At 41.7% G+C, this 22,430-nt stretch overlaps 2 protein-coding genes across 2 annotated transcripts; both read left to right on the top strand.

Annotated features, from left to right (window-relative positions):
* The first annotated feature begins 1,233 nt into the window (after positions 1 to 1,233).
* LOC130490280 (vomeronasal type-2 receptor 26-like) lies at positions 1,234 to 8,805 on the top strand. Its single transcript, XM_056864106.1, has 5 exons — positions 1,234 to 1,578; positions 3,983 to 4,426; positions 6,275 to 6,502; positions 6,830 to 6,956; positions 7,904 to 8,805. Exons 1-5 carry the CDS (start codon positions 1,234 to 1,236, stop codon positions 8,803 to 8,805), a joined length of 2,046 nt encoding a protein of 681 aa, XP_056720084.1.
* A 3,227-nt stretch (positions 8,806 to 12,032) lies between these two features.
* Positions 12,033 to 22,025, top strand: LOC130490279 (vomeronasal type-2 receptor 26-like). The gene is made up of 6 exons (XM_056864105.1): positions 12,033 to 12,187; positions 15,224 to 15,515; positions 17,861 to 18,304; positions 19,486 to 19,713; positions 20,041 to 20,167; positions 21,124 to 22,025. Exons 1-6 carry the CDS (start codon positions 12,033 to 12,035, stop codon positions 22,023 to 22,025), a joined length of 2,148 nt encoding a protein of 715 aa, XP_056720083.1.
* Positions 22,026 to 22,430: the final 405 nt, after the last annotated feature.

Below are 22,430 nucleotides of genomic sequence, written 5' to 3'. Positions count from 1 at the left end.
CTAAAGGATTCATCCATGCAAATGCAGGTTAAAAGATTCCTGAAGTTGCCCCAGCCTCTCAAAAAGCGTAGCATGAATGCAAATTCCCCCAACTTAAATGGAGAGCCAGTGTGGTGTAGTGGTTAGGGTGGTGGATTCTAATCCACAGAGCCGGTTTGATTCCCCATTCCTCCACATGAGCAGCAGACTCTAATCTGGTGAACCGGCTTGGATTCCCCACTCCTATACATGAAGCCTGCTGGGTGACCTTGGGCTAGTCACAGTTTTCTCAGAACTCTCTCAGCCCCACCTACCTCACAAGCTGTTTCTTGATGGGGAAGGAAGCATAGGTGATTGTAAGCTGGTTTGAGTATGCTTAAAAATGTAGAGAAAATTGCGGTATAAAAACAAACTCTTCTTCTAATTGGGGTAACATATAAGGGCATATGATAAAGGGATTAGAAACAGATTAGAAATAGTTTTTAGAAAACTGAATAAGAATTTCTACACAACAATAAATCACCAAATGAAATTGCTTGGCATTACATGTAGGGCAGCATGATATAGCCCGATCTCATCAGGTCTCGGAAGCTAAGCCGCATCTGTACTGGGAAGGGAGTCCAATAGTGGAAGAAAAAAGAGGGCAATAAAACCCAACCTGAAAACAGAAGCTGGGTACCCAAGGTTGGTTAAAAATATTTAAAAACATTAAAATAGCACAATGGCATTTCCTTGGGTTGATCTCTGTAACCACATACCAAATGCCTTCATCTGTGGTTAATTAAAACACATGTTAAGCCTGCACACATTTACAGTAGTCGACTGCTCTACTAGGTTGATACCTGCACACATAGTATATGGACACTGCTCTACTAGGTTGATACCTGCACACACAGTATATGAGAGACATATACTAACCAGTATTACAACTAGAACCAATCTGACGAGATGTTTCAGTAACTGTAATAGATTTTACAACCTATATACATGCCTGATTGGGTTTGAACTGTTTGTATGTGCATTTATTTATTTATTTATTTCTGTAAATGTGTGCAGGCTTAACATGTGTTTTAATTAACAACTGATGAAGGCCCAAGAGGCTGAAACGTGATTGGTATGTGGTTACAGAGATCAACCCTAGGAAATGCCATTATGCTATTTTAATGTTTTTAAATAAAAGGGTCCAAGATGGGCCATTTGCCTGATTTAGCTGGGGCCTTATTATGTTTTTAGAACCATCTGTGGCCAATACAGATGCCATACATAGAAGCATTCTCTTCTCAAACAATAACTGATTTTCGTTGCAGCCTTGTAACAAAGTTCTACCAGCACATCCTCGCCTTGGTGTTTGCCATCCATGAGATCAACAAGAACCCCAACGTCTTGCCCAATGTCACTCTTGGGTTCCACATCCATGACTCCACCATAGATCCGAAATGGACGTACAGGACTACCCTCGACCTACTCTTCAAATCACTTGAACTCGTCCCAAACTACAAGTGTGGCACCAAGAAAAAAGTGATGGGTGTCATTGGGGGATATAGATCTGATACCTCATTAGACATGGTCATTCTCTTGAGTCGTTACAAGATCCCACAGGTATGATCAGAGAACTGTGATTATTTGGATTTTCACAAATCTCTCATGCAGGTTAATCTCCCTTCCTGATCTAGTACATGTTGAAACTAAGGTTTTGTTTCACTCATACCAATTAGTCCAAACTGATTGCCAGATTAACATAGAAGGTTACTTGTAAACAATCAGTCAGTATCAGTGTGGGGCACAGAAAGGAAATTATATCCAAAACACCCCTAAAGGTCAACAATAATGACTAGGTGGAAAATCACTGATCTCAACAGGCCTATCTCCTTCATTTGGAGCATCACTTCTTCTGACACATCAAACTCTACACAACAAACAATGAATGTGAATCCAAGGGAAGAGGTGTTCATCATCATTAATTTGGCTTGTTCCATTTCTACACTCTGAGTATGACTGAGCATGCGCTTATTCTCCTGACCCGTTTTACAACCACGGTTTTACATCTATACAAACAGAACACATATACCATGTAATATTCAGCACAGGACTACATAAGCTTTTCTTGTGAATGTTGATCAGGTCTACCAGGAGATGCCCTGCAAAAGTCTAGTCTATACTCTCTGCCACTCAACTACCCTCTTTGCCCTTTTATGTGGAACTAGACTGGACTATTGCAATACACAGTACTTGAAGAGTGTTTGGCAGCTGCAGCTAGTACAGGATGCTGAGGCTAGACAGATGGTTGGGGGCAGCTCCTGGGATCATGTGAACATGATGCTGTAACAGTTCCAATCCTCAGCCTAATTCAAGGTGTTGGTTTTGTTCTTCAAAGCTCTACATGGCTTGGAACCAGGGACACTTGCCCAATATGATCCTGGTCGGGAATTAAGATTAAAGGGACAGGGGCCCCTGACTCCCACCCATCAAGGAAGCACATCTAGTGGGTACACAAGAGAGGTTCTTTTCAGTGGCAGCTCCCCGATTATGGAAAAATCTCCCCAGCTTGATATACCTGGCCCTCCTTTCTTTCACTCATTAGGAAGCCGGTGAATCCAGTTTTATTTCAGATCCATTTGAATAATTTAGTTTTTTTATTTATTGAGATGTTGTCCTGTCCTTTCCCTTAATGGTATGGCTTTATTGGCCAAAGCCTTAACCCTAACCACACTAAAGGTCTGGAGAGCCAGCATGGTGTAGTGGTTAAGAGTGGTGGTTTGGAGCGGTGTTGTCCTTTCCTTTCCTTTGGAGTCTGATCTGGAGATCGGGATTTGATTCCCCACTCCTTCACATGAGTGGCGGAGGCTTATCTGGTGAACTGGATTTCTTTCGCCATTCCTACACACAAAGCCAGCTGGGTGACGTTGGGCAAGTTTCAGCTCTGTTAGAGCTCTCTCAGCCCCACCTACCTCACAAGGTGTCTGTTGTGGGGAATGGAAGGTGATTGTAAGCTAGTTTGATTCTCCCTTAAGTGGTACAGAAAGTTGTCAAATAAAAACAAACCTTCTTCTTCTTCTTCTTCTTCTTCTTCTTCTTCTTCTTCTTCTTCTTCTTCTTCTTCTTCTTCTTCTTCTTTAGCCAGTAAGATATGGAGGTCCTCAGTTGGGGTTTTAAAATTGTAATTTTGTACGGATACCTGCTGGTAAAATGACGTTAAATGAACTGAACTGAACTGCACTTAAATACCTGAGTTCCACCCCCCCCCCATGCCAACACTACTTTATCATTTCAATCTTTAATCAACTGACCTGTTCCAGTTACTCTGATATGAGTCTTCTCACAGTCTATGGAGGAATCTAGATCTATAATTAAATAGAATTTAATCCAAAGTCCGAATGCATCCAACTAATCTGCTTCTTCCAATGAAGGAATTGCATTCTTGCTGAAAAGCTATACCCAAATAGACAATGTTAACAGAAAGGAATCGATATTCTCTTAAATATCTTCTACCCAAACTCAAGTACCGTAAAGTATCATTTGGTTCATTTCCCACAAAAAGGTCTTCAAGGCTGCCAGATAATACATTCCGCCTACTCTGTGGGGAAAAAAAATTATCAAAGATTTAGATATGGTGACATCTTTTGAGAAATAAACTGAAATTGGGAATGACTGAGATTTAAAATTGTGGTCTTCTATGTATGTTTATAAAGCTTGTTTTATCCACATTATAAACTATCTTCAGTTCAGCAAGGCGAAAAAAAGGGTAACAAATATTTTAAATGAATAAAACAAAAATGTAAAACACTGCCAAAGTTCCAGACAAGTTTACTAGCAGCAGGAGGAAATGTGCAGGCAAAAGAAGATATGCAGCGGTCTGGAAAGCAGAGTTGTCTTTTATGCGATTTAAATTGCCAATATAATAGGATCAAGATCTGAGGTAACATTTAAAGAACTTCTGAAACAAGAAGGTGATAAATTAAGTATTCCATTTTTCCTTCTGTAACATGATTTTTTTCCTTATTAGTTTTCATTTGGCTCATTTGAATCAGAAGTGGAAAACCCAACCAGTCTCCCTCCGTTTTACCGCACGGCCCCCCAGGAAACCCTTCAGTATGAGGGAATTGTCCAGTTACTTCTGCATTTCGGCTGGACATGGGTTGGGCTCATTGCGATGGATGATGAAGCTGGAGACCGGTTTTTGCAAGCATTTGAGGCGATGCTTTCCAGGAATGGAATCTGTGTGGCCTTCATAGAAAAGGCTACAAGACAGGTCCTGTGGGATGACGCAGATTTTATGTGGAAATACCTTGACAGAAGAAATACAGATTTCCTGGACAGCACAGCCAATGCAATTGTTGTACATGGAGAAAGTGTAACCCTTGCCTGGCTGGTAACCATTATCTTTATTCCCGCAATTTTAATGAATGTAACAGGTTCTGATTATGTGGCGAGAACCTCTACAGGAAAGGTGTGGATTACAACAGCCCAGATTGACTTTGCATTCAGTATTTGGCAAAAGATATATAATATACAAATATTTCATGGTGCTCTTTCCTTCACAATACATTCAAAGGATATCCTAGGGTTCCATACGTTTCTCCAACTTATAAAACCTTCCTGGGAAAAGGGGGATGGTTTTATCAAGGAATTCTGGGAACAAGTCTTTCAATGTGTGTTACCAGATTCCATTAATCCAACAAATTCGGATGACACATGCACTGGAGAGGAGAGACTGGAGACTGTCCCGGCACCTTTTTTTGAAATGACCATGAGTGGCCATAGCTACAGTATCTATAATGCTGTCTATGCCATTGCACATGCTCTACACATCTTGGCATCTGCCAGAACCAACCACAGAGTGATGGAGGATGGGAGCAGCCTGGCTCTTCCAAATGTGCAACCATGGAAGGTATTTACTCCTCACTGACAAAAAATATCTCCTTCCATGCTTAGGGTGACAAAGGGGAGGGAGACAAATGTTACCGATTGTGCAAGACCACTTCTGTGTGAAAACCTGAAAATGACATCAACCCCCTATCCCTAGCATGATGCTGTCAGAATTCTACAAAATTCTATGGTAGAAGCCATGGAAATTATGAGAATTCCTATAGAATCATGCAGTATTTCCCTCTGACTAACCAGAGCAAAAACCAAAGATGCTGTTGAAAAGAGAGAAATTACATCTCACCACCTGGTAACTGCTAACCCTCTGTCCATGAGTTTTATCAACTCCCCTTCTGACCAGCCCCTGCAGACTTTTCTTTTATTCCTGCTGCCTTTGGCTTCCTGCAACTCTGTAGGGAAGGTGGGGGCATGCCTATTGTTCTTCTAATGGATAGGCTCAGAGGAGAACTGGGTGATTCAGATGTGCATTGGCAAACTGCAGATGGGCCTGTACATGTGCTGTCTTGAGCAAGGGGACCTTGCGGGCTCTGCAAGATCTCAGTCCTTCACGGTGTAGTGTGTTACCAACTGTTTTCATGGTGACTATGGTCCCAGCTGCCCTGAGATCATTGACAAGTTCCCCCCGTGTAGTTTTGGGCTGCTTCATCACCATTCTCATGATCATTGCAACTCCACAAGATGAGATCTTGCATGGACCCCAGACCAAGGGAGGTTGAGGGTTAGCGTTAGGGTTAGGGTTAGGATCTAGCTGGTTGATGGGGAATCAAATAATAATTTCACTCATTATAATGCACATCAATCTCTGACTTTTGTCTTCTGGGTTTCTGGGGGTTATTCAGTCTCTCACAGCTACAAGGAGGTTGAGGGTTAGGGTTAGGGTTAGGGTTAGGATCTGGCTGGTTGTTAGGAGATCAAATACTTATTTCCCTCATTACAATGCACATCAGTCTCTGACTTTTTTCTTCTGGGTTTCTGGGGTTTTTCCTGTTTTTATTCTGTCTCTCACAGCTACAACAAACCTACCATTAAAATTATGGACTGGTCATTTCTTCGTCAGAGGGCAAACGGGCAAATTTAGCAGGGGATCAAATACTTTTCCCCCTCACTGTATGGCGTTGAATGGTGCTGGCCAACAAAATGCACTCTGGATGCAGCAACACCAAAATGGATCCTTTTGGATGCTCAAACAGCAGCATTCATTCCAGAAACATCCTGAATCATACTTCATGCCTTTGTCTTGTAACTGGCCATGGAAGCTTATTCTCATGAGCAAGCAAAATACTAGCATTCATACAAATCTTCCGTCCTAGAGGAAAGTAGTCTAAAAATCTGTTTCAAACTGAAAAGAGTAAATTGGTGAGTAAGTTCCAATATCTCCAGGTATCTTAATGCTCTTTCTCTTTCTACTAAGCTCCACACACTTCTTCAGAGAATTGCTTTCAACAACAGTGCCGGAGATGAAGTGACCTTTAATGAACATGGACAATTGAAAGGTGGATTTGATATTACCAACTTGGTCACTTTTCCAAATAAGTCCTATATCAGAGTCAAGATCGGGAGGCTGGATCCTCAGGTTCTGCTTAGTAAAAGAGTCATCATCAAAGAAGACATAATTGAGTGGAACAGATACTTTGAACATGTGAGAAAATAATTTCACTCTCTCTCAAAAATATTAAAAACTCGGTCATTTATTCAAATGTGTAGACAGAAGCTTTCAACAGGACAGCAAAAGGACTCAACAATTCTTTTAATCAACAAATTTTGCTAATTGAGTATTTAATTAGGGCGTTAATGGGCTGAACAAGCATGCAACATTTAGATGTTTGCTGGTTCCATTGTGCTTTGAATAATATGCATTCCTCCTTGAGAATACTCTTCCATTGCCTTGACAACTTTTACAGCTATTGTGAAGCAAAAGTCTCCCAAAATCTTCTCAGTTCTACATTCTCATTTTCTTTAATAACAGCTGCCTCCTCTGTCTGTGTGTAATGACTACTGCAAGCCAGGTTACAGCAGGAAAAAGAAGGAAGGGGAGAAATTCTGCTGCTACGATTGTGATCCGTGTCCAGAGGGGAAGATTTCAGACAAACAGGGTAGGAAATGCTCGGATTCATATTACTCCTGTTGAAGATCGCCATATATTTTGTAGACTGGTTGCCAGAAGGGGGGGAATTTGAACATCTGCACTATGAAGAAACATGAAAAAACGTATGGGTATTGAAACGTTTTGCGCATTGCTCCATTTATTTCCAGAGATTTGCTTAATACTTTTGAGAAATAATGGGAATTCAGTTCTAAAGACAACAGGTCTCCTGGACAGCAGAAGGGCATAGTTCTGCTTTAAGGAAAGAGACAACTTGGTAAGAAATTGAGAACTATCACCATGAGCTCTAAAATGCCCAGAAAAATCTTTTAACCACAATAGGATTCATGATCTTATTTCAATATATGTCTGACAGCTCATTCCCGAGAGCTGAAACAGATGGGGACGGCATGGGTGTAGTGGCGTCATGACGCTTCCAAAGAAGCTAGCGTACTGCAAAAGGGGAGGGGGGTTAAAAAGAAAAATTAGAAAAGGGGAGAAAGCCTAATTGAAAACAGCAATGCTGCACCAGCAAAAAGCTGGTGCAGCACCGCTGTTGCTAAAGAGGGCGTTCCTCAGCTGAAAGTGGTAAGGAAGCTGCCTACAGGCAGCTCTTCACCCATGGAATGCTCCCCAGAATGCCTCGGGAATGCTTCCCAGATGCCAGTATAAGGACCAGTCCAGGGGGGCAGGGGAAAGTGTCACTATGCCGGCATCCATGCCAGTTTGAATGGCGCAGATGGCACGGATCAAGACACCCCCTAAGCACATTTGGCCCCCAAGCTCAGGAATGAGCTGTAAGGGCTCAAACGCTGGCATTACTTCTTAGGTATTTTGAATGTTAGGACAGATTTACAAAACTGTTTTCATCAATGGTTGAGAATACAAGGTAGGCTATAATCTTAGAAAACCTTTTGTTGTCATATGATGTCTAAATAGGTTCTCTTCTCCTTTCAGACATGGATTCTTGTATGCCATGCTCTGAAGGTCATTATCCAAACCTGGGACAAGATCAATGTATTCCCAAGTTTCCAAACTTCCTTTCCTTTGAAGAACCCTTGAGCATGATTTTAGCCTTTTTGGCCCTCTCCTTTTCTCTGATCACAGCCCTGGTGCTCGCAATCTTTGTCAAGTACAAGGACACCCCCATCGTTAAAGCCAACAACCGGAGCCTCACCTACTGTCTACTCATCTCTCTCCTCCTATGCTTCCTCTGCTCCTTGCTCTTCATCGGAAAGCCTAACAAGGTGACCTGCCTCCTCCGACAAATGACTTTTGGCATCATCTTCTCCGTTGCTGTTTCTTCTGTCTTGGCAAAAACTGTTACAGTCATTGTAGTGTTCGTGGCCTCTAAGCCAGGAAACGTTTTTCGAAAGTGGGTGGGGAAACAATTGGCATATTGCATTGTTATCTCTTGCTTCTTTGTTCAAGTTGCTATATGTGCTGTTTGGCTGGGCACTTCTCCTCCATTCCCAGATGTGGACATGCATTCACTCAGTAGAGAAATCATCGTGCAATGCAATGAAGGGTCAGCCACGGTGTTTTACTGTGTTTTGGGCTACATGGGCTTACTGGCCTCAGTCTGCTTCATTGTGGCTTTCCTTGCCAGAAAGCTGCCCGACAGTTTCAACGAAGCCAAATTCATCACCTTCAGCATGTTGGTCTTCTGCAGTGTTTGGCTGTCCTTTGTCCCCACCTACCTGAGCACTCAAGGAAAAGGCATGGTGGCCGTGGAGATCTTCTCTATCTTGGCCTCCAGTGCTGGGTTGCTGGGCTGCATCTTTTTTCCGAAGTGCTATGTCATTATCCTGAGGCCTGAGCTGAACAGAAGAGAGGAGCTGATAAGGAAAAAGCATTGAACTTTTCAATCTTCTAATAACTTCTTCTGCAGCTGTAACTTTTTCTCAGTCGCATGTGTCTGTTTTGTTTTCTGCACTGAATGAAACCCGTAAACCTTTCCCTGGTGTTCTTCTGTAATAGCCATCTCAGGCACATTTTCACAGTCTCTATGGGCCTTTATTCCTAGGTGGAGACATAGGAAGAATTCTACATTTGAATGTTTCATTCTTGTAAATTTCAAACGTAAAATGCTGGCTCTGGATTTTCTGTGTGAGATCGAGACTGAGAGCCTTATTGAAGACTAGGGTTTCTGGGACAACCCTGCAACCCATGTGGAGTGGGGAGAATGTATCTGCAGCAAACTGTGGCTTAGGCCTCGGTTGCCTAGCCTCTACCAGCGTGTCCTTTAACAAATGTTATATTCTGATTTTTCTCCCAAAGGGGATCAAAAGCAGTTTGCATTGTTCTACTTTCTGCCATTTTATACTCATAACTACCCGAGTTGAAGTGTGGCTGAAAGGATGTGACTGCCCCAAGGTCAGCCAGTATCCTGCCATTGGAGAGTGGGGATTCAACCATAACTTTCCCTTATCCTAACTGGACATGCCAGTCCCTACACACACAGGCTCTTCAAGGTCAGGAAAGTGATTTGACTCCATGTGCTTTGTCACAGAGGAGATATTTCCCACCCTCCCTTTCAGTTCTGACTGCCCGTCTCATCAGTAAATCTTTGCTTTTTTTGGAAACACCATAGCTGTCTTTGGGAGATAATCCTGTCTGAAAATGGAAGGATGGTATTGCAAGTCCCACAATCATCCTGAAGTGGATCACCTTTTTTGAAACCCATAGCTTTGTTTTCTTATGCATCAATCCTGCCACAGGTAACCATGGGCCATTTTTTTTAAAGGTGGTAAAGTTTTCCCGGCTCCTCCATAGAGAACCATAGAGAAGTTCGCAATAGAGAATCTGACCATGGCCACTTCAATATTTCTTCTCTATGGAGGATGGGGGAGACCCCTTCCAAACCCCATAAAACTGGACCCCCAGACCCAATATTCACCAAACTTGGGGGTTCAGGCAAGGAGAGCCCCTTGCAGCTAGGCTGCAAATTTGAAGGCTGTACCTCAAAAAATGCTCCCCAGGAGCTTCAAAAAGCCTGAATGCCCGATTTTTTTCGGGAAACCGGAAAATAAGCTGAATTCCCATATTTACCGATATGGGAATTCAGATTTTTTCAAGTTTCCCAAAAACAATAAGTCCCAATAAACCTGAACCTGAAATTTAATAAACAAACAAAAATTGTGTGCACAAGCCTACCTAAATGGCTTGCCATTGGAAGAGCTGAAGGACCACTTGCTCCTCCACTGTACATCTCATCTGTTCATTTTGTTGTTGCTCACTTTATCACTCCACTGCAGAAAGATCCTCCCTGGCTGCCTGTCTATTTCCAGGCAAAACTCAAAGTGTAAAATCTAATTTTCAGGCCCTAAATTGCTTGCAGTTGGAGGACACAAAGGACCATTTCCTCCCATACTGTACATCCCATCTATTAATTTTCCCCTCACTGTTCAGATCCTCCTGTTCTCCGCACCCCTACTTCAATCAGTGAGGCATGTTGGACCCAGAGACAGGGCTTTTCCATTTGGCATTTTGCCCATTAGAATGCTCTTCCCTTCGAGGCTCGCCTGACACCTACACCATCATCATTTAGGTGCAAGGCCAAACCTATTCTCTTTTCCCAAATGGTTAATAGCCAGGCTGATCTTCCAACATTTTGATCATTTTCCCCTAACCTGAGAGAACACATGGTTTAACTTGGGGGTTTATTGCTGGATTTTTAGGCTGGGTTTCTTGGAACTTTTAACGATTCTATGCTTTTTATGGCTTTATCATGCTTCACTTTGTAAAACACTTTGAATAGTTTCCCTGGACAAGTGGTGCAGAAATGATCAAGGTAGATAAATAAATAAATTCATCTAAGAAGAAATTTTTCACAGTTCTTGCTTTGTTACTTCCATTCAGAGATTCCCGATTTTTTTACTGCATCATGGGTGGGCGGAGCCACTGCTAGTCATTCTGCTGTCACCATTCCAGCTGCTGCCTCACTGTATTTTTTAAAAATATATTTTATTAGGTTTTTAGGTAATACAAAAGGGGAATAAGGAACAAAGGGGAAAAGGGAATAAGGAACAAAGAACTTTACAGACCTTAATGGGTCAGAGTCCAGGACAAACCTTCTGGTTGTAGCCCTTTTTCCTGATATTCCTATATCTAGTCTAATCTAATTCCAATTCTGAGCCATAATATTATACACTTTATTTCTTCTCTGTAATCATTATATATTTCTTAATTATCAAACAGTTCTTCTAACATTTCTAACTTTTATGTTTCTATCTTAAATTCACAGTATATTTATCATAGAATGCTTGCCATCTCTGTTCATGATCTTCCGGTGGTTTCTTCTTCACCACATTAGAAAGTCTTGCCATGTCTTTCCAATATTTAGCGTAGAGTGTTCTTGCCGCTGTCATCCCATATAGAAAAAGTTCTTTGTCTGAAGATTTTAGTTGTGAGCGAGTCATTCCCAACAAAAAGTATTTAGGTTGTAGGTCAAAGTTCACTTGAAGTTTCGCTTGCAATTTCTTTCCAGTATTTTTGTGCCCTTCAGCATTTCCACCATTGATGAGTGCTGCCTCACTATAGAGAAGCTGGGATAACATCAGAAAAAACTCTTTTTGCTTCACTTGTTTTGCAAATTATTATCCCAGAACAATATTATCAGTCTTCCTGAGGAGATTATCGCCACTATAATTATCAGAATCACTGTCATTTCCTGGCCCAGTCTCAATTCCAAGAGCTTTCTAGTAGGAAACAGAAAACAAACCAGAAATAAAATCTTAAAGTTCTGCTTATAAAACCCTCTGCTGAGCCATTCACAGCTAAAATGGGGGACTAGAGAGAGGCATTTTTTGTATCAGTACTCAATATCTCTCGAATTGCATGCAAAGAAGTAGGTTGGAACATGAAAGCAAATGTTCATACGTCCACTGTTGAAAACAGTGTTGGAAGAATCAGGCGCCATCTGAGCCACCCTCTTGAAACCATGCAGAAGCTAATGATGATGCTGTGGAGGAGACCCAGGATAGTGCGTGAGAAGGGAGGTGTTTTATTATTTCACATGCCAGAGTCCAAGATGTTGCTGCTGATACAAATTCTGCTTCCACACATGGTATATAAAGTACATGGTATGACGTGCTCGGGGAACATTTCTCCTCAGATTCCATATCAGTGGTATCAGCCAGGTGAAATCCTAATTGGTGGAATTGTAACTCATATTGGTTGTACTTCCCAAGAAGTTCGATTTGAGTGGCACCCTTCCCAGGACGATACATGTTTTCCAGCGTAAGGAATTCATGGCTCCTCTAATGTAAAGTTGATGATGATGTCTGATTTTATTTTAGCAACTAAGTATACTTGCAAAATAGGCATTTTTAATAATAATGGATAGATGGTAAATTTGGTGGCTACCAAAATGAAATACTCATGTTCCAAGACACAAAGATTTTGCTTATACTGGTGACAGGACCGGTTGCTTCATGAATAATTTAGGAGCAGATGGCACTGTTTCAGTTATCATACCTATACACTGACCTTTTTGAGCAAGGTCAGTTCCACAAAGGGGAGGCCAAGACTTCAAAATAAAGTAACCAAGAGAGAACTCATATCTGAAAAATATAGAAACCTTTGAGAAAATGTCAGTCTGATGAAGATGCAAAAATATCTGTACTGCACAAGAGGCTTGTAATGCTTATTAGCAGACAATGAACGAAGTGCGGCACCATTGGGCACATATTTCTTCCCTCCCTTTAAAAAAACTCTTCCAGTTTAGAAAAGAGGCATAATTGACAAGGCAATAGCCATTCCATAACCCTGGAGTGCCAGGGTCCAAGCCAGAGATATGCATAACTGTAAAAGGGGGATTACCTCAGTTTCCCCTGCATGATAGATTAAGTGCTCCTGACACACACCTAGAAATCATTGAGGACTTTTAATCTCATTGCCTATGGGCAATCCAGCCCTCTGCAAACAGTAGCTAGCCCCTCAAGATGGCCATCAAGCATAAAGAGGAGTTTGAGTAAACATCTCCTGGCTGAGTCATACCCATCCTGGGAAACTCTCCTAGACATTTCCCCTCATTCTAATATCTATACAGAGTCAGCAATTAATCAGGAAAACAGACAAACATCCTCTTGTTTTCTGACAATCATTAAGCCTATCCCTCTCATGTGTCTCACTTCGAAGGAGGAATCAATTTGGGCGAAAACGCATGGTTGCTTTATCCTCCTTTAATCCCTGCTTTAGCCAGGATTAAACGCACATTAGGTGAAACCCATGTGTTCGATCCAGGCAGAATCCTGGCTGAAACAGGGATTTTAGGAGGATAAAGCGACCGTGTGTTTTCGCCCAAAGTTTCTTTATCCCTGGTAAAGTGTTCCTTTGCCAGTTCCCTCATGCCGCCTCATGGCTCATTTTTACTATAAATATTGGCCCTTTCACCATTCATAGTGTGTTTGTATGTGCTTGGATTTGACCACATTCCCCTTACTTGTATATCTATAAGGAGTAATCATCAGCAAGTGAACAGGCAAACACACAAATATCTTCTTGTTTTCCAACAATGGTTAAGCAATTTTTTGTGTCACTTCAGAGAAGCAATCACAGTTTCTTTGTCCCTGATAAAGCCTTCCTTTGCCAGATACCTCAAGCCGCTTCAGGGTTCATTTTTACCATAAATATTGGCGCTTTCACCATTAATAGTGTGTGTGTGTGTGTGTGTGTGTGTGTGTGTGTGTGTGTGTGTGTGTGTGTGCTTGGATTTGGCCACATACCCCTTACTTACATTTAAGGTCTCCTTGCTTTTCTTCCATGAAATGCTGGTCCATTTAGGAAAATATTGCCCCAACTACCCTCACTCTGTTCCCACACCTCCACCCTTTATTTTCTCTAGTTCTTGTGTGAATTGTACATGAGTACATCATTTTGCATGTGTGTGATTCTTCTTATTTTTACAATAAAACAAAAAACTTTATTTTGAACTCTTGTCTCTTTATGAAGAATTTTTCCTAAAGGATTCATCCATGCAAATGCAGGTTAAAAGATTCCTGAAGTTGCCCCAGCCTCTCAAAAAGCGTAGCATGAATGCAAATTCCCCCAACTTAAATGGAGAGCCAGCGTGGTGTAGTGGTTATGGGTGGTGGATTCTAATCCAGAGAGCCGGTTTGATTCCCCATTCCTCCACATGAGCAGCAGACTCTAATCTGGTGAACCGGCTTGGATTCCCCACTCCTATACATGAAGCCTTCTGGGTGACCTTGGGCTAGTCAGTTTTCTCAGAACTCTCTCAGCACCACCTACCTCACAAGGTGTTTCTTGATGGGAGAGGAAGCATAGGTGATTGTAAGCTGGTTTGAGTATGCTTAAAAATGTAGAGAAAATTGGGGTATAAAAACAAACTCTTCTTCTAATTGGGGTAACATATAAGGGCATATGATAAAGTGATTAGACACAGATTAGAAATAGTTTTGAGGAAACAGAATAAGAATGTCTAGACAACAATAAATCACCGAATGAAATTGCTTGGCATTACATGTAGGGCAGCATGATATAGCCCGATCTCATCAGGTCTGGGAAGCTAAGCCACATCTGTACTTGGAAGGGAGACCAATAGTGGAAGAAAAAAGAGGGGAATAAAATCCAACCTGAAAACAGAAGCTGGGTACCCAAGGTTGGTTAAAAATATTTAAAAACATTAAAATAGCACAATGGCATTTCCTTGGGTTGCTCTCTGTAACCACATACCAAATGCGTTCGGCCTGTTGGGCCTTCATCAGTGGTTAATTAAAACACATGTTAAGCCTGCTGGTAATAGATTTTACAACCTATACACATGCCTGGTTGGGTTTGAACTGTTTGTATATGCATTTATTTATTTATTTCTGTAAATGTGTTCAGGCTTAACATGTGTTTTAATTAACCACTGATGAAGACCCAACAGGCCGAAACGTGTTTGGTATGTGGTTACAGAGATCAACCCAAGGAAATGCCATTGTGCTATTTTAATGTTTTTAAATATTTTCAACCTTTACTTAGCGCTTCTAATAATTTTTTTTAGTATTTTATATATGTATATATATATGTGTGTGTGTGTGTGTGTGTGTGTATTCTTTCTACCCAATCTTGGTTACCCAAGGAAGGCTAAGGCCTCTGTGTCTCTCTTGCCTAGAAAGCCCCTTGCTAGGGTAAATGAAAAGGGTTCAAGATGGGCCATTTCTCTGATTTTGCTGGGGCCTTATTATGTTTTTAGAACCATCTTTGGCCAATACAGATGCCATACATAGAAGCATTCTGTCCTCAAACAATAACTGATTTTCGTTGCAGTCTTGTAACAAAGTTCTACCAGCACATCCTCGCCTTGGTGTTTGCCATCCATGAGATCAACAAGAACCCCAACATCTTGCCCAACGACACTCTTGGGTTCCACATCCATGACTCCACCATAGATCCGAAATGGACGTACAGGACTACCCTCGACCTACTCTTCACATCACTTGAACTCATCCCTAACTACAAGTGTGGCACCAAGGAAAAAGTGATGGGTGTCATTGGGGGATATAGATCTGATACCTCATCAGATATTGCACTTCTCTTAAGCCGTTACAAGATCCCACAGGTATGATCAGAGAACTGCGATTATTTGGATTTTCACAAATCTCACATGCAGGTTAATTCCCCTTCCTGATCTAATGCATGTGGAAACGAAGGTTTTATTTCGCTCATACCAATTAGTCCAAACTGATTGCCAGATTAACATAGAAGGTTACTTGTAAACAATCAGTCAGTATCAGTGTGGGACGCAGAAAGGAAATAATATCCAAAACAACCCTAAAGGTCAACAATAATGACTTGGTTGGAAAATCACTGATCTCAACAGGGCTATCTCCTTCATTTGGAACATCACTTCTTTTGACACATCAAACTCTACACAACAAACAATGAATGTGAATCCAAGGGAAGAGGCGTTCATCATCATTCATTTGGCTTGTTCCATTACTACAATCTGAGTATGAATGAGCATGCGCTTATTCTCCTGAACCGTTTTACAACCACGTTTTTACATCAATACAGACAGCACGAACACAGACACCATGCAATATTCAGCACAGGACCACATGAGCATTTCTTGGGAATGTTGATCAGGTCTACCAGGAGATGCCCTGCAAAAGTCTATTCTATACTCTCTGCCACTCAATCACCCTCTTTGCCATTTTATGTGGAACTAGACTGGACTACTGCAATACACAGTGCTTGAAGAGTGTTTGGCAGCTGCAGCTAGTGCAGGATGCTGAGGCTAGAGAGCTGGTTGGGGGCAGCTCCTGGGATCATGTGACCATGATGCTGTAACAATTACACTTGATTCCAATCCTCAGCCTAATTCAAGGTATTGGCTTTGTTCTTCAAAGCTCTGCGTGGCTTGGAACCAGGATATCTTGCTCAATATGATCCTGGTCGGGAATTAAGACTAAAGGGACAGGCCCCCCTGACTCCCACCCATCAAGGAAGCATATCAAGTGGGTACACAAGAGAGGTTCTTTTCAGTGGCAGCTCCCCAATTATGGAAAAATCTCCCCAGCTTGATGTACCTGGCCCTCCTTTCTTTCACTCGTTAGGAAGCAGGTAAATCCAGTTTTATTTCAGATCCATTTGAATAATTTAGTCTTTTATTTATTGAGATGTTGTCCTTTCCTTTCCGTTAATGGTATGGCATTATTGGCCAAAGCTTTAACAATAACTAAACCAAAGTTCTGGAGAGCCAGCATGGTGTAGTGGTTAAGAGCGGTGTTTTGGAGCGGCTGAGTCTGATCTGGAGAACCGGATTTGATTCCCCACTCCTTCACATGAGTGGCGGAGGCTTATCTGGCGAACTGGATTTCTTTCCCCATTCCTACACACGAAGCCAGCAGGGTGACGTTGGGCGAATTTCAGCTCTGTTAGAGCTCTCTCAGCCCCATCTACCTCACAAGGTGTCTGTTGTGGGGAAGGGAAGGTGATTTTAAGCTAGTTTGATTCTCCCTTAAGTGGTAAAGAAACTTTACTACTACTTCTTCTTCTGCTGCTGCTGCTGCTGCTGTAGCCAGTAAGATATGGAGGTCCTCAGTTGGGGTTTTAAAATTGTAATTTTGTACTGATACCTGCTGGTCGAATGATGGTAAATGAACTGAACTGAACTGCACTTTAATACCTGAGTTCCCACCCCATGCCAACACTACTTTATCATTCCAATCTTTGATCAAATGACCTCTTCCAGTTACTCTGATATGAGTCTTCTTGCAGTCTATGGAGAAATCTAGATTTATAATTAAATAGAATTTTAATCCAAAGTCTGAATGCATCCAGCTAATCTGCTTCTTCCAATGAAGGAATTGCAAATTCTTGCTGAAAAGCTATACCCACATAGACAATGTTAACAGAAAGGAATCGATAATCTCTGAAATATCTTCTACCCAAACTCCAGTACCATAAAGTATCATTTGGTTCATTTCCCACAAAAAGGTCTTCAAGGCTGCCAGATAATACATTCCTCCTACTGTGTGGGGAAAAAAAAAACGATCAAGGATTTAGATATGGTGATATCTTTTGAGAAATAAACTGAAATTAAGAATGACTAAGATTTAAAATTGTGGTCTATGTATGTTTATAATGCTTGTTTTATCCACATTATAAACTACCTTGAGTTCTGCAAGGTGAAAAAAAGGGTAACAAATATTTTAAATGAATAAAACAAAAATGTAAAACACTGCCAAACTTCCAGACAGGTTTAGTAGCAGCAGGAGGAAATGTGCAGGCAACAGAAGACATGCAGCGGTCTGGAAAGCAGAGTTGTCTTTTATGCGATTTAAATTGCCAACATAATAGGATCAAGATCTGAGGTAACATTTAAAGAACTTCTGAAACAAGAAGGTGATCAATGAAGTATTCCAATTCTCCCTCTGCAACATGATTTTTTTTCCTTATTAGGTTTCATTTGGCTCATTTGAATCGGAAGTGGATAACCCAACCAGTCTCCCACCGTTTTACCGCACGGCCCCCCAGGAAACCCTTCAGTATGAGGGAATTGTCCAGTTATTTCTGCATTTTGGCTGGACATGGGTTGGGCTCATCGCAATGGATGATGAAGCTGGAGACCAGTTTTTGCAAGCATTTGAGGCGATGCTTTCCAGGAATGGAATCTGTGTGGCCTTCATAAAAAAGGCTACCAGACAAATCCTGTGGGATAACATACATTTGATGCTTAAATATCTTGACAGTCATAATACTGATTTCCTGGACAGCACAGCCAATGCAATTGTTATACATGGAGAAGGTGTAACACTTCTCTGGCTGGTAACCATTATCTTTATTCCCACAATTGTAATGAATGTAACAGGTTCTGATTATGTCGTGAGAACCTCTACAGGAAAGGTGTGGATTACAACAGCCCAGATTGATTTTGCATTCACTGTTGTACAAAGGCTATATGATATACAAATATTCCATGGTGCTCTTTCCTTTTCAATTCATTCAAAGGATATCTTAGGATTCCATACATTTCTCCAACAAATAAAACCTTCCTGGGCAGAGAGGGATGGTTTTATCAAGGAATTTTGGGAACAAGTCTTTCAATGTACATTACCAGATGACATTAATCCAACAAATTTGGAAGAGACATGCACTGGAGAGGAGAGACTGGAGACTGTCCCGGCACCTTTTTTCGAAATGAGCATGACTGGCCATAGCTACAGTATCTATAATGCTGTCTATGCCATTGCACATGCTCTACACATCTTGGCCTCTGCCAGAACCAACCACAGAGTGATGGAGGATGGGAGCAGCCTGGCTCTTCCAAATGTGCAACCATGGAAGGTATTTACTCCTCACTGACAAAAAATATCTCCTTCCATGCTTAGGGTGACAAAGGGGAGGGAGACAAATGTTACCGATTGTGCAAGACCACTTCTGTGTGAAAACCTGAGTGACATCAACCCCCTATCCCTAGCATGATGCTGTCAGATTTCTACAAAATTCTATGGTAGAAGCCATGGAAATTATGAGAATTCCTATAGAATCATGCAGTACTTCCCTCTGACTAACCAGAGCAAAAACCAAAGATGCTGTTGAAAAGTGAGAAATTACATCTCACCACCTGGTAACTGCTAACCCTCTGTCCATGGGTTTTATCAACTCCCTTTCTGACCAGCCCCTGAAGACTTTTCTTTTATTCCTGCTTCCTTTGGCTCCCTGCAACTCTGTAGGGAAGGTGGGGGCATGCCTATTGTTCTTCTAATGGATAGGCTTATTTGTGGATATATAGTGTTGAATGGTGCTGGCCAACAAAATGCACTCTGGATGCAGCAACACCAAAATGGATCCTTTTGAATGCTCAAACAGCAGCATTCATTCCAGAAACATCCTGAATCATACTTCATGCCTTTGTTGTAACTGGCCATGGAAGCTTATTCTCACGAGCAAGCAAAATACTCGCATTCATACAAATCTTCCGTCCTAGAGGAAAGTAGTCTAAAAATCTGTTTCAAACTGAAAAGTATTGGTGAGTAAATTCCAATATCTCCAGGTATCTTAATGCTCTTTCTCTTTCTGCTAAGCTCCACACACTTATTCAGAGAATTGCTTTCAACAACAGTGCCGGAGATGAAGTGACTTTTAACGAACATGGACAGTTGAAAGGGGGATTTGATATTACCAACTTGGTCACTTTTCCAAATAAGTCCTATATCAGAGTCAAGATTGGTAGGCTGGATCCTCAGGTTCTGCTTAGTAAAAGAGTCATAATCAAAGAAGACATAATTGAGTGGAACAGATACCTTGAACATGTGAGAAAATAATTTCACTCTCTCTCAAAAATATTCAAAACTCTGTCATTTATTCAAATGTGTAAACAGAAGCTTTCAACAGGACAGCAAATGGACTCAACAATTGTTTTAATCCGCAAATTTTGCTAATTGAGTATTTAATTAGGGCATTAATGGGCTGAACAAGCATGCAACATTTAGATGTTTGTTGGTTCCATTGTGCTTTGGATAATACGCATTCCTCCTTGAGATTACTCTTCCATTGCCTTGACAACTTTAACAGCTATTGTGAAGAAAAAGACTCCCCAAATCTTCTCAGTTCTACATTCTCATTTTCTTTAATGACAGCTGCCTCCTCTGTCTGTGTGTAATGACTACTGCAAGCCAGGTTACAGCAGGAAAAAGAAGGAAGGGGAGAAATTCTGCTGCTACGATTGTGATCCGTGTCCAGAGGGGAAGATTTCAGACAAAGAGGGTACGAAATGCTCTGATTCATATGACTCCTGTTGAAGATCCCCATATATTTTGTAGACTGGTTGCCTGAAGGGGGGGGGGATTTGAACATCTGCACTATGAGGAAACATGAAAAAGCTTATGGGTGTTGAAACGTTTTGCGCATTGCTCCATTTATTTGCAGAAATTTGCTTAATACTTTTGAGAAATAATGGGAATTCAGTCCTAAAGACAACAAGTCTCCTTGACAGCAGGAGGACACAATTCTGTTTTAAGGAAAGAGACAACCTGGTAAGAAATTGAGGAGTATCACCATGAGCTCCAAAACTCCCAGAAAAATCCTTTAACCACAATAGGATTTATGGTCTTATTTCAATATATGTCTGACAGCTCATTCCCGAGAACTGAAGCAGTCGGGGACGGCATAGGTGTAGTGGCGTCATGGTGCTTCCAAAGAAGCTAGCGTACTGCAAAAGGGGAGGGGTTTTTTAAAAAGAAAAAATTAGAAAAGGGGAGAAAACCTCATTGAAAGCAGAGATGCTGCACCAACAAACAACTGGTGCAGCACTGCTGTTGCTAAAGAGGTGTTCCTAAGCTGAAAGGGGTAAGGAAGCTTCCTACAGGCAGCTCTTCCCCCTTGGAATGCTCCCCAGAATGCCTCGGGAATGCCTCCCGGATTCCAGTATAAGAACCAGTCCAGGGGGGGCGGAGAAAGTGTAACTATGCCGGCATTCATGCCAGTTTGCACGGCGCAGATAGCACAGATCAAGACACCCCCTAAGCACATTTGGCCCCAAGCTCAGGAATGAGCTGTAAGGGCTCAAATGCTGGCATTACTTCTTAGGTATTTTGAAAGTTAGGACAGATTTACAAAACTGTTTTCATCAATGGTTGAGAATACAAGGTAGGCTATTATCATAGAAAACCTTTTGTTGTCATATGATGAAAGTGTCTAAATAGGTTCTCTTCTCCTTTCAGACATGGATTCTTGCATGCCATGCTCTGAAGGTCATTATCCAAACCTGGGACAAGATCAATGCATTCCCAAGATTCCAAACTTCCTTTCCTTTGCAGAACCCTTGAGCATGATTTTAGCCTTTTTGGCTCTCTCCTTTTCTCTGATCACAGCCCTGGTGCTCGCAATCTTTGTCAAGTACAAGGACACCCCCATCGTTAAAGCCAACAACCGGAGCCTCACCTACTGTCTACTCATCTCTCTCCTCCTATGCTTCCTCTGCTCCTTGCTCTTCATCGGAAAGCCTACTGAGGTGACCTGCCTCCTCCGACAAACGACTTTTGGCATCATCTTCTCCATAGCTGTTTCTTCTGTCTTGGCAAAAACTGTTACGGTCGTTGTAGTGTTTATGGCCTCTAAGCCAGGAAACGTTTTTCGAAAGTGGGTGGGGAAACAATTGGCATATTACATTGTTATCTCTTGCTTCTTTGTTCAAGTTGTCATTTGTGCTGTTTGGTTGACATCTTCTCCTCCTTTCCCAGATGTGGACATGCATTCACTCAGTAGAGAAATCATCGTACAATGCAATGAAGGGTCAGCCACCATGTTTTACTGTGTTTTGGGCTACATGGGCTTACTGGCCTCAGTCTGCTTCATGGTGGCTTTCCTTGCCAGAAAGTTGCCCGACAGTTTCAACGAAGCCAAGTTCATCACCTTCAGCATGTTGGTCTTCTGCAGTGTTTGGTTGTCCTTTGTCCCCACCTACCTGAGCACTCAAGGAAAAAACACAGTGGCCGTGGAGATCTTCTCCATCTTAGCTTCCAGTTCTGGCTTACTAGGCTGCATCTTTTTCCCCAAATGCTATGTCATCATTCTGAGGCCTGAGCTGAACAGAAGAGAGCAGCTGATAAGGAAAAAGCATTAAACTTTTCAATTTTCTATTAACTTCTTCTGTAGCTGTAACTTTATCTCAATCGCATGTGGCTATTTTGTTTTCTGCACTGAATGAAACCCGTAAACCTTTCCCTGGTATTCTTCTGTAATAGGCATCTCAGGCACATGCACACAGTCTCTATGGGCCTTTATTCCTAGGTGGAGACATAGGAAGAATTCTACATTTGAATGTTTCATTCTTGTAAATTTCAAATGTAAAATGCTGGCTCTGAAATTTCTGTGTGAGATCAAGACTGAGAGCCTTATTGAAGACTAGGGTTCCTGGGACAACCCTGCAACCGATGTGGAGTGGGGAGAATGTATCTGCAGCAAACTGTGGTTTAGGCCTCTGTGGTCTAGCCCCTACCAGCGTATCCTTTAACAAATGTTATACTCT

This window comes from Euleptes europaea, chromosome 18 (genome assembly GCF_029931775.1).
Source record: "Euleptes europaea isolate rEulEur1 chromosome 18, rEulEur1.hap1, whole genome shotgun sequence".
Lineage (NCBI taxonomy): Eukaryota > Metazoa > Chordata > Lepidosauria > Squamata > Sphaerodactylidae > Euleptes > Euleptes europaea.
Note: the sequence above shows the minus strand (reverse complement) of the source record. Positions and strands in the feature narration are given on the sequence as shown.